At 41.9% G+C, this 13,177-nt stretch overlaps 1 protein-coding gene across 2 annotated transcripts; it reads right to left on the bottom strand.

Annotated features, from left to right (window-relative positions):
* Positions 1-38: 38 nt before the first annotated feature.
* Positions 39-12,832, bottom strand: iffo1b (intermediate filament family orphan 1b). 2 transcript variants are annotated; one of them, XM_075465787.1, is made up of 9 exons: positions 11,430-12,832; positions 8,690-8,750; positions 7,207-7,302; positions 6,849-6,989; positions 6,553-6,737; positions 6,265-6,391; positions 4,284-4,373; positions 3,651-3,781; positions 39-3,202 (listed from the first exon to the last, which is right to left on the bottom strand). In XM_075465787.1, exons 1-9 carry the CDS (start codon positions 12,416-12,418, stop codon positions 3,103-3,105), a joined length of 1,920 nt encoding a protein of 639 aa, XP_075321902.1. In that variant the 5' UTR covers positions 12,419-12,832; the 3' UTR covers positions 39-3,102. The 2 variants fall into 2 exon arrangements, with proteins under 2 accessions (XP_075321902.1, XP_075321901.1); XM_075465786.1 differs by having other exon boundaries at positions 4,284-4,376; positions 11,430-12,831.
* Positions 12,833-13,177: the final 345 nt, after the last annotated feature.

Raw genomic sequence — 13,177 nt, 5'->3', positions numbered from 1 at the left:
TGCAAAAAAAATGAAAGCAACAATAATAAACCCACACGTTGTTGCTCAGTTGCATCTTTTATTCATTCAGTCTCTCTTTACACATTACATACTCTGCAGTGAAGCTTTTAAGCCAAGATGACTTTGTCTTGTCGCAAAATCACACACTTTTAGTTCCTGATAGATGCTCAGGATAATGGTCAAATTGTTGCATGATGCACATTGTAATTAAATAATTTGAGGTAAGATTTTTTCCTTTTGTGAAAACACAAGGTAACAGACAGAAAAAATGCATTTCTTCGTCTTCCTCTGCCGTAGTTATCTTTGAAAAGCCGTACAGATTAATCACATGGTTGTGTTTCAATTCAAAGCCTTTATAAGATTGTTTTCAGGTGCGTGACTGGACAGTCTTCATTTGCAGCCTTTAAACACATGTAATATATTCAAAGCTTTATTTCCTTTATAATGTCAAAGCCATCGTACAGTCATTTTGCTAAAGCATTGGTATTTCACCGGTGCATTTTCCTGAACTTGAGCTATTTTTAAAATCGACTTTACTTGACAACCACAGACACTCATAAAGAAAGCATACCAGTGGAAAATAGTGCTATTATCATTTGATTTATGACTTTAGGGGTGACCAAAAGACACCTGGGACTAAAATGTCACAGAGACAAATGCCGAAAGGACATCAGATTGTTGTTTCATTCTTCTTAATGTTGTGCATGTGTGTCAGTAAAAGTCTTTTTAAAAACACTCACTGTACATACATAACACTCTAAAACACACACACTGGCACATGCATACACAGAGACTCACTCAGTGTGTGAAAGAGCGGGTGAAAGTAAAACAATGCGGAGAGAAATGGTGTTTTACAACTCGCACAATAAATCTCAAATCTCTTCCTTCTGCATTTAAAAGCAGTAACACACTAAATCAGCTGATTCCAACAGCCTCACATGCATGAGCGGAAATCCATCCTCCTGTCGTTGTTACTGAAACAAAACACTGATGGGAGAAGATGCTTCAGCTACGCAGAGTAAACTACAGCCAGGACTCCCTTATAAACGGTGTCTGATAGTGAAGCAGTGATTTAGGGGTTGTTCCCCTGATGGTATTGATATCCAGCATTATTCCAATATATACTTCCCTGTTTTGGAGTCGTGATTAAATATGTCCAGAAAATAACACAAAGTAAAAATGAGGTATGTGTTATACGTGTCACCTGCATTATGTAAAAGAAGTTGAAACACAGTAGTCTGTTTCTAGCATGTCAACATTGTTCTTTTTTTTACAAGTAATAGTGCTGATTGTTTCATATGATTCATACAGTTTAGCTTCCTTTCTACGCAAACGCTTACAGGCTCAAAAATAGGTTTAGTTATATACATCAAGCACCTTGGAGAGATAGCTTCCGCAGCTATAGTTAGTCTTTTTTTCTTAGCAATTTCCTGTTGAGTCACAATCTGACCATTATATTTTGGCACACGGTGGCTAACTTACTTTTTTTTTTACAACCATTTCTTTTCTTTTCTTTTTTTTTTAAAGTTTTTCCGCCTTCCTTAAAGTGATTCTGCTCATCCAGGCAGCTCTGCTCAAACAACATTTTTAATATATTCTACATTAAGCACATCTGCTTTAATAAAACTATGGTTTTCAACGCTAACCTACGACAAGCTTCAGTCTTGTCAGTGCACCAGACAGAGACTTTATGGCTACATTTACGATCCGCTGCCCCTCTCCACCCCCACTGGCCTTGCAGCAGCAGTGCCACAGTCTTTGGGCTTCATTGTCTTACTGTAACTGTTCATACCTAATAAAAGTTGGATAAAAGGCAGGTCTGGGGATGCTTGCAGTTATGATGTGAAATGTTGTTTATGATCTTGGTACGCCGACTTTGCAAATAAAAATGCGTCTTCGGGTTGTCATGAGTTACCCAGCGAAATTATATGAGTGCCCATTTGAGGCTGGATTTCTCTGAGCCAGTCACCAGAATGTTGGTGATATCAACATGTAGCTTACAGCGAATACATTCTTTGCAATTGCACTGAAAATATTAGCCCATTTGGCCATTTATCAATAGATTTAGGATTCGAAATAGATGTCTGCAGTCAGGAAATAAGAAGGGTCCTGGTATGAATCTCAGCTTGGGTCTTTTTGCATTTTCTCTTCAGGTACTCTGGCTTCCTCCCACAGTCCAAAAACATACACGTTAATGTTAACTGCTAATTCTAAATCGACCTTAGGAGTGAGTGTGAGCCCACATGGCTATTTGTCTCATTGTTTCTGCGTGGCCCTGTGATGGACTGGCGACTTGCCCGTGGTTGTACCCCGCCTCTCACCAAATGACAGCTAGTTACAGGAAATTAGGTTATTCATAGTCTATAAATGACAGAGTGGGACCAAAGCTGTAATTTTCAGTACCACGCCAAGCAATACTTGCAGGAAGGGGAAGGCATGTTGGTAGTTTTGTACACTGTCGGGTACAAAAACAAGCAAAGTTTTGGTATATTTCTTTGTTTCTCCATTTCTATGATCTGTTAAACAAAGCACACAATACATTTTTGAGTGATGATTTGTTTAGCCCATGATTTAGTTCTGTATCATATGGATACAGAGCAAACTAGGAATGCAACCACAAGGCAGTAAAATGCTGTATCATGACATCTTATTAGGCTTTAAGTGTGAAAATTATTTTTGAATCCAGTTTCCCTGATCCCTGCTTGTTTGTTTACTTATGAGTAAAACTTGCTGTGATTCCAGATTATCTTTAGGTGCTTGTGTTACTATCACTAAAATGTCTGATGGTGTGCAGTGTAAATAAGTCTTGCTATGCTTTCCTGCTGCCTCGCCGCATTGCAAAGATAAACAGCAGCATGTTTACCTACAGTTAGTTTAGGACCTTCATTCTCCTGAATCTTCATCACATAATCGGTCACAATATTAATCTTTTTAAACGTTCAAGTTCTCCTAGACTGATCTGCAGGGACAACACAATAATAAATGATACGATTCAGTGAATAAATATGTTCACATGTAAACATGGTGTTGCTGTAGTTATTGGTGAGTATTGCATCGGTGTGGTACTGTAGCTGAAAGCAGCAGGGGTCGGGTGAGGAAGTGTCAAGATCTCCCAGCGCTCAAGGAAGAAGGTGGAGAAGATGAAGACTTGTCGTTTTCTCTCTGGTCACTCTCCTCTGCTGGTGCCGGTGCAGTAGGGGTACTATGAGAGAGAAAATCAGTGATTCAAGAAGGCAACAGTGGCAACAGCAGCAAAAGTGGCAACGGCCTGTTTCAGGATAATATGACAATAATATAACATGTCCAATCTGTGGAGGCCACACCTCAGACCTTGGGAGACTGCAAGGATCTGATGCTTGATAGGCCTTCAGAGTTCATGCTTGAACAGCTTGAAGCTGTTTAAGTTGCTTGTATTGGGACCTACATGGTATCAGGCAGGGGGAGTAAATATTTACTTTCTACAATTAGATGCCACCGAACAGAACATAAAAAGACTAAATCAGTTTTAGAAGTTTAGTTAGTCTCCACATAGTATAAGTAAACAAACAATAAACGGTTTATAACAGACAGAAGAAAACACTTCACATCTTATGATGACACTTATGTAGGCCACTTGAATGATATAAATGATAAATAACTTGTGTGTGTACCTGTCTCCACTCTGTGTGATGAGCCTCCTGCAGGTCTCCATCTGAACATCCAGGCCTCTTTTCATCGAGCACATCTCCATGTACTCGTGCAGGTGCCGGTTCATGTCGCTCTTGGCTGTGGCTAGTTCCAGCTGGGGTCGGGAAACATATACTCAAAAAGTTCAAATCCAAGGAAACGCACGCAGTTGACCACAGTTTAGTCTATTCTACCATAAAAGGTTTTTTTTTTTTTTTTTTATTAAAACTGCTTTATAGCAAGTCAAAAAGCTGTTTGTTTGCACACATATGAGATTAAACTATTAAAAATATAATATCAAGAAAACAGATAAAGATGTTCGCCAAAGCTGCGTGATGCATCATACAAAATGGATGGCTCAAAGTCAGTGAACTGTCTTAAATATGCAGATAAAGATGCAAGTCATCTTTTATAAATCTGCACACAAGAAATTACTGCAAACATTGTCGAGTGCGTGCAAAACATGCATGAAACGCATGAAAACTTGTGTTATTCTACAGACCAGAGGACATGAGAATAAACTAATCTGCAAGCAAAGCTGTATGAAAAACAAGAAGCAGGACATATGAACAGGGATCTTATTAAACATATTTTAAAGAAGGTAGCAAGTGTCTGACCTCAATCTGGTCAATTGTCTCTTGGTATTCCTTCTCTCGGGACTTGAACAGACATTCTGTGTCGTTAATCACCTTTTCCAGACAGTCCTCCTGCTAGATACAAACACAGAACAAAGACATTTTGTGTCACGTGATGAATTGTAGTAACATTTAGAAGTAAATTTGTGCGGCCTCGAAGGCTCACAAATATCAAGGCACAGGCTGCTTTATGCTCCCCGCAGCTCAAATTTCACTGACTAATGCAGCACCTCCCTTCAAAGGGACAACAGACTGTTCAAATACCGGTGAACGAAAACAAATACTTACAAGCATTTCTTGGAAACAAACATACTGTACACCAACACAGGCTGCAGTTTCTGTGTATGGTCCTAAAATAGTCCCACAACAGGGAGGGACTATCGACTGAGATACAAACCTGCTGCTCTGCAGCAACTCCACCCTTAAAAATTTCCATGAAATCTCAACAACAGTCCTGACATATCTGCAGCTTCCAGAAGTCAAGATGTGACATGGAAAAAAAAAGGGAGCAACACCTGGCTACACACTGTAGGTGAACTTGAAGAATGATTCTTATAACCTATGAGGGCAAATATTCTTCTCTTCGAAGCCAGAATGATCTAAATAAGGTATAACTTTTTTAAATGATTTTGGATCCGTGGAAATTAATTCAGTTGATGTGTACATGTGGCTCAGGAAATGCACCAGTTTGATCTTTAGCTTCACCTTGCCGCATGCCGATTTGACTTGGGCAACATATTGAACCCCACATTACCCCAGATGTTCCCATTGGTGTAGTTATTACTTATCATGTAGATATTTCATGAGAGAAGAAGACTCATTTTGAATGGAGGTCTGTTTGAGCCAGACGTTTTTAGGAGCCAGTCCCTGGCAGCCATCAGCAGGTGACGACACTTCTGCACTAACTTTGTGTTCAATACAAAGTAGCTATGAACAACAAAATTCATCAGAACATTTTAAAAGCATGATGTAACTATGGCTACCCTTTTTCTACTTATACTAATTCCTTTTGCTGTTATTTTAAAGCTCAATTTATGTAAAAACCCTCCTTTCAGATTTAAATTCTAACTGAAACAATGCAGACCGGATGTCATGAATCTACAGACCACAGAATGTATATAGAAGGCAAATGTCTTGTATAAAACTGTATAGGAAAATGAGCTTACCTCTCACTTTAGTGAGCTCAAAAAACTTTTGCTTGACAAGTTTCTGGTCTCGACTGCTAGTTTCACATCTTAACATGATGTTTAATTTGTGAAATGAGAATGAAAAAGCCAAGAAAGCAACGTGTGCTTTAGGGCAGCGCTAACCAAAGTGGTGGAAAATCCAAAAATCCTTGGGTGGCGTTATGGTGGCTGTGTGCATCTTTTTAATATGGTCTGTGTAACAAAGGTCTTCGGCAAACGTTTAAAACTGTTCTTGAAGCAAATAGAAGTCACTCAAGAGCACTGCGTGTGCACAAAATGATGGTTTTCCACTGAGTTTCCACACCAGCTGCACGAGACTCACGCCGAAGCTGCAGTTTGAGATGCACTGCAACCACGAGGCGTCCAAAGTTTTAGCATCGTGACTATTTTTCCATGCGGGAAAGCACTTCTCAGCATAATACACAGTAAAAACATGGGTTGGTCATCATATTGACCTTGATATCAGCAATAATACACCTTTCACAAACCAAAACAGAGACTTTAAAAATATTGCTTAGCTATCATGATCATGACAGATTATGATGACATGTCTTCACTTACACGGAACTGTATTTATGGCCATTATCAGTGGCATCCGTGTGTTAAAAGCTGTTGTGCAGGCAGCTGCTGTGCTGGCATTAATGTCGCTAAAATGTAGCTAAGACGCTTAGCAAAGCCCATGTCGTGCACACGCGACGCTCCCGGTGAACATAGTGTACATAATCATGCTGCTCTACATTTTGTAGATGTTGCCTCCCCTCGTTGTAATGGCCTACCTCTCCTGCTGGATGGGTAGGATCTGGAGGCAAAGTACATCCTGGGAAGTCCTCCCAAAGAAGCAATGTCTCTTCAGTCTCCTCCCAGGCCAGACTGTCACAGTCATCCTCAAACTCACATTCACGCCTGAAGTTAGAATAAAAAGGCACACTCATAGAAAAATGATTGGAAGAGGAAAGAATGACACATAATTACTGTTGTCAGATTCACCGCGACCCCATGTGGAATCAAGCAGTTAAGAAAATGGATGGATGGAAGTTGTCAGATTTAAAAATCCGACCACTCACAGTTGGTTCAGCATCCTCTGCATCTCCTCGTTGATCTGATTGGCTGATGAGCCATAGTGCTCCTCCTCTTTAACCACGCCTCCGTCACTTTCAGAGGTGCTGACCGGCTCGTCACACTCGCTCCCGTTAAAAGACAGAGGAGTTTGTTTGCGCCGGCAGTTAATAGGTGATTGGTTGTTAGGAACCTGCAGCAACATTTTCAGGTTTGGGATCAGTGGATCAAACTAAAACGATCAATTATCATTGCTAGAAAAACTCTGATGGCAAATAACTGGGTTTAATTTCCGTTCATGCACCTGATACATCTGGATCACATCCTCACAGTTCCTCTGCTGGGCTACGTCACACAGGCGAGCGGTGATATCGATCCTTCGGCAGATGTCCATGTCCACCTTCATGGCTTTCTCCTGGATTTTACTGTCCAACTCAGACAAATTCTACAGAATATGGAGGAAGAAAAAGGAAAGTCAACCCATGAGGTTGAATAGAGTAAAATTGTGCTTAAACGTTTCAGATTATCATGGTTTATCACTAATCTGTAAAGCAGAAAAGAAACTGGGAAAAAATGGATCCATTACAGGCAATTTATCACTACTAACAGCAGCTAAAAGGATGCCTGATTAGTGCATGACTGTGGGAGCTGGTTCTGCTCACATTGCTCATGAGGCCTTTGAAGAGGACCAGCTCTGCCTTCAGCTGCTGCACTCTGAGAGCCAGCTCGTCCTGACAGCCTTCACTCTCCTGCAGGTCCTGCACATTTACAGTAAAGAAAGCCACAAAGACCAAACATGAAGCGCCTAGTGCAAACACACGCACCCAGAGATGGTTACGTAACATGCAAGCAGAGACCTGCAACAAAATAAAAGGCTTTATCTGCAAAGCACGTAGAAATGCTCAATGCAAAACCCGCTGTGAGAAGCTGTTGACATATCCGACGGACGTCCGTGACACTCCCGTCTCCCTACTGACTTATTCATACATGCTACAATACCAGTCAGACTCTTTTGAGTTTCAAGTGGGGCTTTACTGTTTGTGGTTTCCAGGGGATGTGGTGCTGCCAACTACACAGCGTCAGGTGAAGATTCCTGGCAATGGTGTTGATGAACGTAAAAGAACGGCACACACATGCACGTACAGGAAACCACCCAAAAAGAAAACAAAAGATTTGGCTTGAAAAGAAAAAAGAAAAAAATGAGTGCAGGAAGCAAAAAAAATAAGTCCAATCTGATGCTTCTGTTGCAGACTTTTTTTTTTCTTTTTTTAAATCAGAATGGTTCACGTGATTTAATTATCCGATGGTCAGTTGAGACAAGAGAGTGCAACAGCTACAGTATGTGTGAGTTAGGACTTCTGGTAAACTCATCGGTGACACAGGAAGCATGAAAAAACTGCCACTACCATCAGAGAGAAAGACCTCCCTGCTCACTACCTGCACCAAATGGCTGCAGTTAAAGACTACAAACAGAAAGCAGGCCAGCTAAACTTCAGCTGAAGCATGACGCCTCGCAGCTGATTCATGTTGAAATATGACTTTGGTTGAACTGCACATTGATTTCCTGGACTCTCACCCTGGCACAAACCATTCGATCTGACTTTTAATCAAATGTGTGCCTTTATTTATGACTTATTTATGTATATTCCTCCATAAATTTCAGCCAGTTTTTACTGCTTGGTATACGGCTGTCCTTTTATTTTACCATACTTTTAGTCTGATCTCCAATTGAACCTTAATTACGTTTATATTTTCATTTCATCATTTATTTTATCTCCAAAGTTTCCCCTAAATAAAATGGGATTTTCACTTTTATCTTGGACTTTGGACATGGATTCGAGCTGAGGTAGACTGGGTTGCAGGATAATGTATTTAAAGCTTTTTTTATTATATACAATTTTTACCAATTTTGCATTCAAACACTGTAGAGCACGTTGTGCTGCTTTAAGTTTCTGTGAAAGTGCTATGCAAATAAAGTCGAACTGAATGATTTGAATGACTACTACTCGTCTTAACCAGTCATCAAATGAATGTTAAACACGGTCTTCAGACCAAAGTGTTTTTATCCAACTTCTGGGACTTTGCTCTTTGTTCCTCGAACAAGAAATGATACAAGCACACACACACAGGGCTACATATTCTTACCTCCTGTAGGTCTGCAATCTTCTGTTGCAGATCCATTCTCATTGTGTATTCTTCTTCCCATCTGAAAGAGACGCAGATGAGTCAAAGTAAGAGTTTGAGTCAGTTTATGTTTTAGGTTTCCTAATGCAGACGGAGATGAAACACAAAGTATACACATGACTTTTATCATGGACAGTGTCACAAATGCATCTTCTGCACCGGATTAGAGAGAAGAGAGTAAACGGGCCCACGATTCACATAACGCAGTAGGTTGAAAGCTTACAGCCAGCTGTTATACTCTTTTTGGTGCATCTCTCTCATTACTCATACCACGTCACATGACTCTGCAGTCCAGGTTAAAGCAGCATTTGCTAAAGCTGCATCCATTCCTGAATCAGTAGGCAGCCTATTGATGGTTGACTGAGTGTGCTTAAACAACTGATAACAATATAATTCCTTTTATTTACACACATCCCTAAAAACCTCAATACTTACTGCTTTAATGTGTTGTTTATGACAAAGATAAATTCTGAGCAGAACAAATTATCCCACTAATAAATGTTCTTATTGGTGGGCTAAAATAATGGCCAAACCTTTGCTATAGATCATCTCAAACTGCAGATGTTGCTGCATCTATAATGATTTTTAAGATTTTAAACAAGCCTGCAAGACTGATTTCATGCTCTGCCTCTGTGGACATCATCCCCAATACATATACATAAACTGTGCGACTTAAAATCACCCTGCACACTCATTTCTGAGTCATCGTTGCTTAAAAGAGGAGGAATAACACAAAACTTTGAGTGGATTCGTGTTTTCTGAAACAGCCAGATCTGCATCACTAGAAGGTGAGCGTATGTCTGACTAAATTCTAGGACTTCCTGACAGATGTTTTCCATGCTACTATTATGCAGGTGCTCACGTGATTAGCCCACCAATCTTAGATCGTGTGACTTCACACCACACATGCCCAGGGGGAAATCCACGCACTGCAGTCTGCAGGCTCTTGCAGAAATGCTGTTTTAAATGCAGAATGCTGCAGCACACAGAGCCCTTCTGGGAATACTAAACCTGAAAGAAACTGAGTCATTGAACAGGGGTTGTTGTCGCCGTAGGAGACGGCTGTTTGATCAGTGAGGCGCAGGCAGTCGAGAAGTGCTTCCTCCTGCAAGCTGAGCCGCCATCCAGCAGTGACAGCTTGCAGTGCATGCTGCATTGCAGATAGACTGTGAAGAGTAGAGAAGGGGATGCTGCGCAGTGGAAGAGAACGTAAGAGGGGGAGAGGAAGTGAGGGACTGTGTTGAGTTTTACATGAGAAAAAGAACCCGTAATGGAGAGTGTGGTGGACTGAGAGGTGGGAGTGGGTGGGCAGTGTAAGAGAGAGGAGAAAGGTAGACTGGAGAGAGAAAGAAGTCCTTGAGTAAAGGAGTAATGGGTAAAGGAGCCAGAGGAAAGGAAAAAAAAAAAGTTTGAAGCAATGCAACCTACACCACAAGCTGTTTTTTTAATTGCCCTCTGTGGTAGCAGCTCTAAAATAGAGCAAAAGTATCTCATTACATCATTAACAGTACAAATATTTGACTGCATAGTTGAGGAATTAAGTTGGGGAAATATTTTATATTGTCCTACGGTAAACGTGAGAAAATGCCGAGCTCTCAGTATTGAGTGGGACACATTATGGTCACACACCTTGATTCACAGGTAAAAGAAAAAAGGCACTCAGGCTCTCATATGTCTCTACATACAAAGAAAGCATGTGTTGTCCCTGTGCCACAAAGAGCCCACTATACTGTGGTCCTCATGGTTGCTCATTTGGACATAATCTGAGGGAATTCAGTGATGAATGTGCTGAAACATGAGGCCTACGGGGCATCTTTCAGAATCACAACAGGAGACATTTTGGTCAAGAATTTAAATGTGAACCAAAAAAGAAGAGAGTGCACATTGACCCGTCCTCCCTTTCTGCAGACACAGACAGCTGTCTTCCCAAACTGGAGATCAAAGCATCCAGATTTTATAGAGGTGAATGTCACCATGAGCCATTGGCAGCAACTGATGATTATTCTGAGAACTCATTTGTACATGACATCATCACAAATAGCAAACTTGCTGTGGCACATATCTGGCCCACATAGCATGCGGAAAGATGTCAATTGAGCAGTCTGTTCTTACCAGATTCAGGTCACATGAAAAAAAAAAAAACAGCAATATTACATTTTAATCAACAATGGCACAAATAAAAAAAATTGAAAAAGAGGAAACAAAATTGTTCCAACCTATGGCACAGTTGACTTTTATTCTGGTTCACACGTAACACATTAATCTGTCAGTGTCTTATAACTTAAACTTGAATTCAGCATTGGATTCCTCACCAATCTGTCATTAGCCAGACTCAGTTGTGCATTCTGGGCTAAACATTTGTGCCACTGCCTGACCTTTACACACTCTTTTCAAGATTGGACTTCCATTCTGCTTTATATTTAGCTCACGACGTGTCTAATTTTCCTGTGTATTTGTGGCAGCAGCACCTGCCTCTGTGGTCAGAGATGAAGGGAATGCAGACCTAGCTGGAGGTGCAGGACGGAGAGAGGCTTTGTGCTGACTCTGCTGACTTCTGCTGGAGACAGCTGACCTGCAGATGCTTTACAGCTCTGCTCACTCCTCCAAACTGCACCATAAAATACACTCAAGAAACAACAGTACAAAGAAATGTACCTCAAGGACTTATAGTCGTGCAATAAAAGGGTTTAAATCCATTTACCTGCGTTTATACTCGTCTCTTTCCCTCTTCACTTTAGCAAGGACATTATAAAGGGCTCTTATCTCAGGGGTGATGGTGTCAATCTGGACCCCAACTCCATCTGGGTGCATCCAGGACACCCCGGGGCTTGTCAGACGCTCTGCACTGGAGCCAAACTTGCGGGTGTGGTTGTAGGACCAAATGGTCCCTGGGAGGAACCGTGGGGGAGGGTTGGTGGAGTTACCCGGGCCTGTGCTGCTGTTTTGGAAAGTTTTATTCGAGCCAGATCCTGGAGAGTCCACACAGGGGGAGGACTGGCTGATAGTGATAGCTGGATAACAAGTGGTATTAGTTTGGGTGGAACTCGAGTTCTCAGTGGCCGCTGGTGGAAGGGTCGATGCGAGTGGTGCCGTGAACAGTGTTGTCGGCCTCCTGGCTGAGTTGTTGGTGTTGTGGAAAGGGAGGGAGCCAGGCCTGAGGGGTATAGTTCCAACAAATCCGGTCTGCACACCCGTTTCCTGGGTGTGCGTCTTGTTCTCACAGCATCCACCTTGACAGGTCTTATTAGCATCCAGTGCCTGTTGCAGCTGTTTCTCCAAAATCTTATTTCTACGCTCTAGCTCGTGCACTTTGGCCAAAAAGCACCTGAACCTCAGGTTGAGGGTTTTGAGGACGCTGATGTTGGATCCCAGGTCGTTTCTGAGGGCCATCGCTGCAGGTGGGTGCGGCACCGCAAGGTGCGGATAGGGGCTGCTGTGGTTGAGGTGGAGGTAAGGTGAGGGTGCGGTGAAGTCAGGCCCCAGCTGATCAGGCCCTGTGCCGGTCTGCTCACCTAGGAAAAGAGACGCCGGGTCCGGTCCACCGAAAACGGCGTCGGGGAGGAGGCCTGAGGGAGAGTCTGGGTGTCCGGGCGCCTGGATCTGCTGTGGGTGCTGTTGAAGATGCGTGTTAGCCCCCAACAAAGGATTCATGCTATGGTATTTAAAACTGAAGCGCTGCAGATCTGGCATGAACACGGACGGGAAATTGTCTTGCTATAACAGAATACTTTATCTGGATGAATCACGGTCTGCTGCTAAACGTACAACAAAAACGTGCGCTCAGAACACCAGTTTACCTGATTACGTAACCGTTCAAAATAAGAATCCTCTTATCCTTAAAGCTCTTAACGGCGACTGATGGATCCCCGCTTGCTCCCTGACGGTCCTCTAACAAGCCAATAATAACCTACAAAAACACGACCGAAACGAGCAGAGGTGGACCGCAAGAAAGATACAAAACACCGGGGGAAATGTTTTGCAAACGTGATGAGATGAATAAAAAAGACGCAGAGCATGCACGAATAACAAAGAAATCCAGTGTCACCGCGTCACTGAAGTTCAGACAACAAGATGTAACCGCAGGCAGGAGCAGAAGCTGCGGGATTGGAAGATCCTTCTACCGTAAATACGCGGCGAGATGCGCAAATGCCTTGTGTAACTTAAGGAAACACAAACATTCAGCAAATTTTCCAAAAATTCCAGATAAATACAACCCGAATAAAATCTTCAGATCCATTGTATAAAAGTTAAAGAGGAACCCTGAGCCCCAGAAAGCTCCACTTTCATAGTTTGCAGTTGATCTGTGGTAATTTGAAAGTGAACCCTAATATGTCGATATCAGACGACAGCTGTAGTTACAGAAATAAACTAATTAACTATCTATCATCGCTTATATTTTAAACCATTTAGAGAGAAAAGAGAAATGGAGCACTCTGAAAAGTTTTGCCA

This window comes from Odontesthes bonariensis, chromosome 5 (genome assembly GCF_027942865.1).
Source record: "Odontesthes bonariensis isolate fOdoBon6 chromosome 5, fOdoBon6.hap1, whole genome shotgun sequence".
Taxonomy (NCBI): Eukaryota; Metazoa; Chordata; class Actinopteri; order Atheriniformes; family Atherinopsidae; genus Odontesthes; species Odontesthes bonariensis.
Note: the sequence above shows the minus strand (reverse complement) of the source record. Positions and strands in the feature narration are given on the sequence as shown.

Bases quoted from the DNA above. Each gene is read 5' to 3' on its own strand.
- iffo1b (XM_075465786.1), bottom strand. From the start codon at position 12,418: ATGCCAGATCTGCAGCGCTTCAGTTTTAAATACCATAGCATGAATCCT. The intron at 6,990-7,206 runs GTGAGCAGAACC...CATATTCTGTAG, and splicing joins TCAAAGGCCTCATGAGCAAT to AATTTGTCTGAGTTGGACAG. The intron at 3,782-4,283 runs GTCAGACACTTG...TCCCGACCCCAG, and splicing joins AGACAATTGACCAGATTGAG to CTGGAACTAGCCACAGCCAA.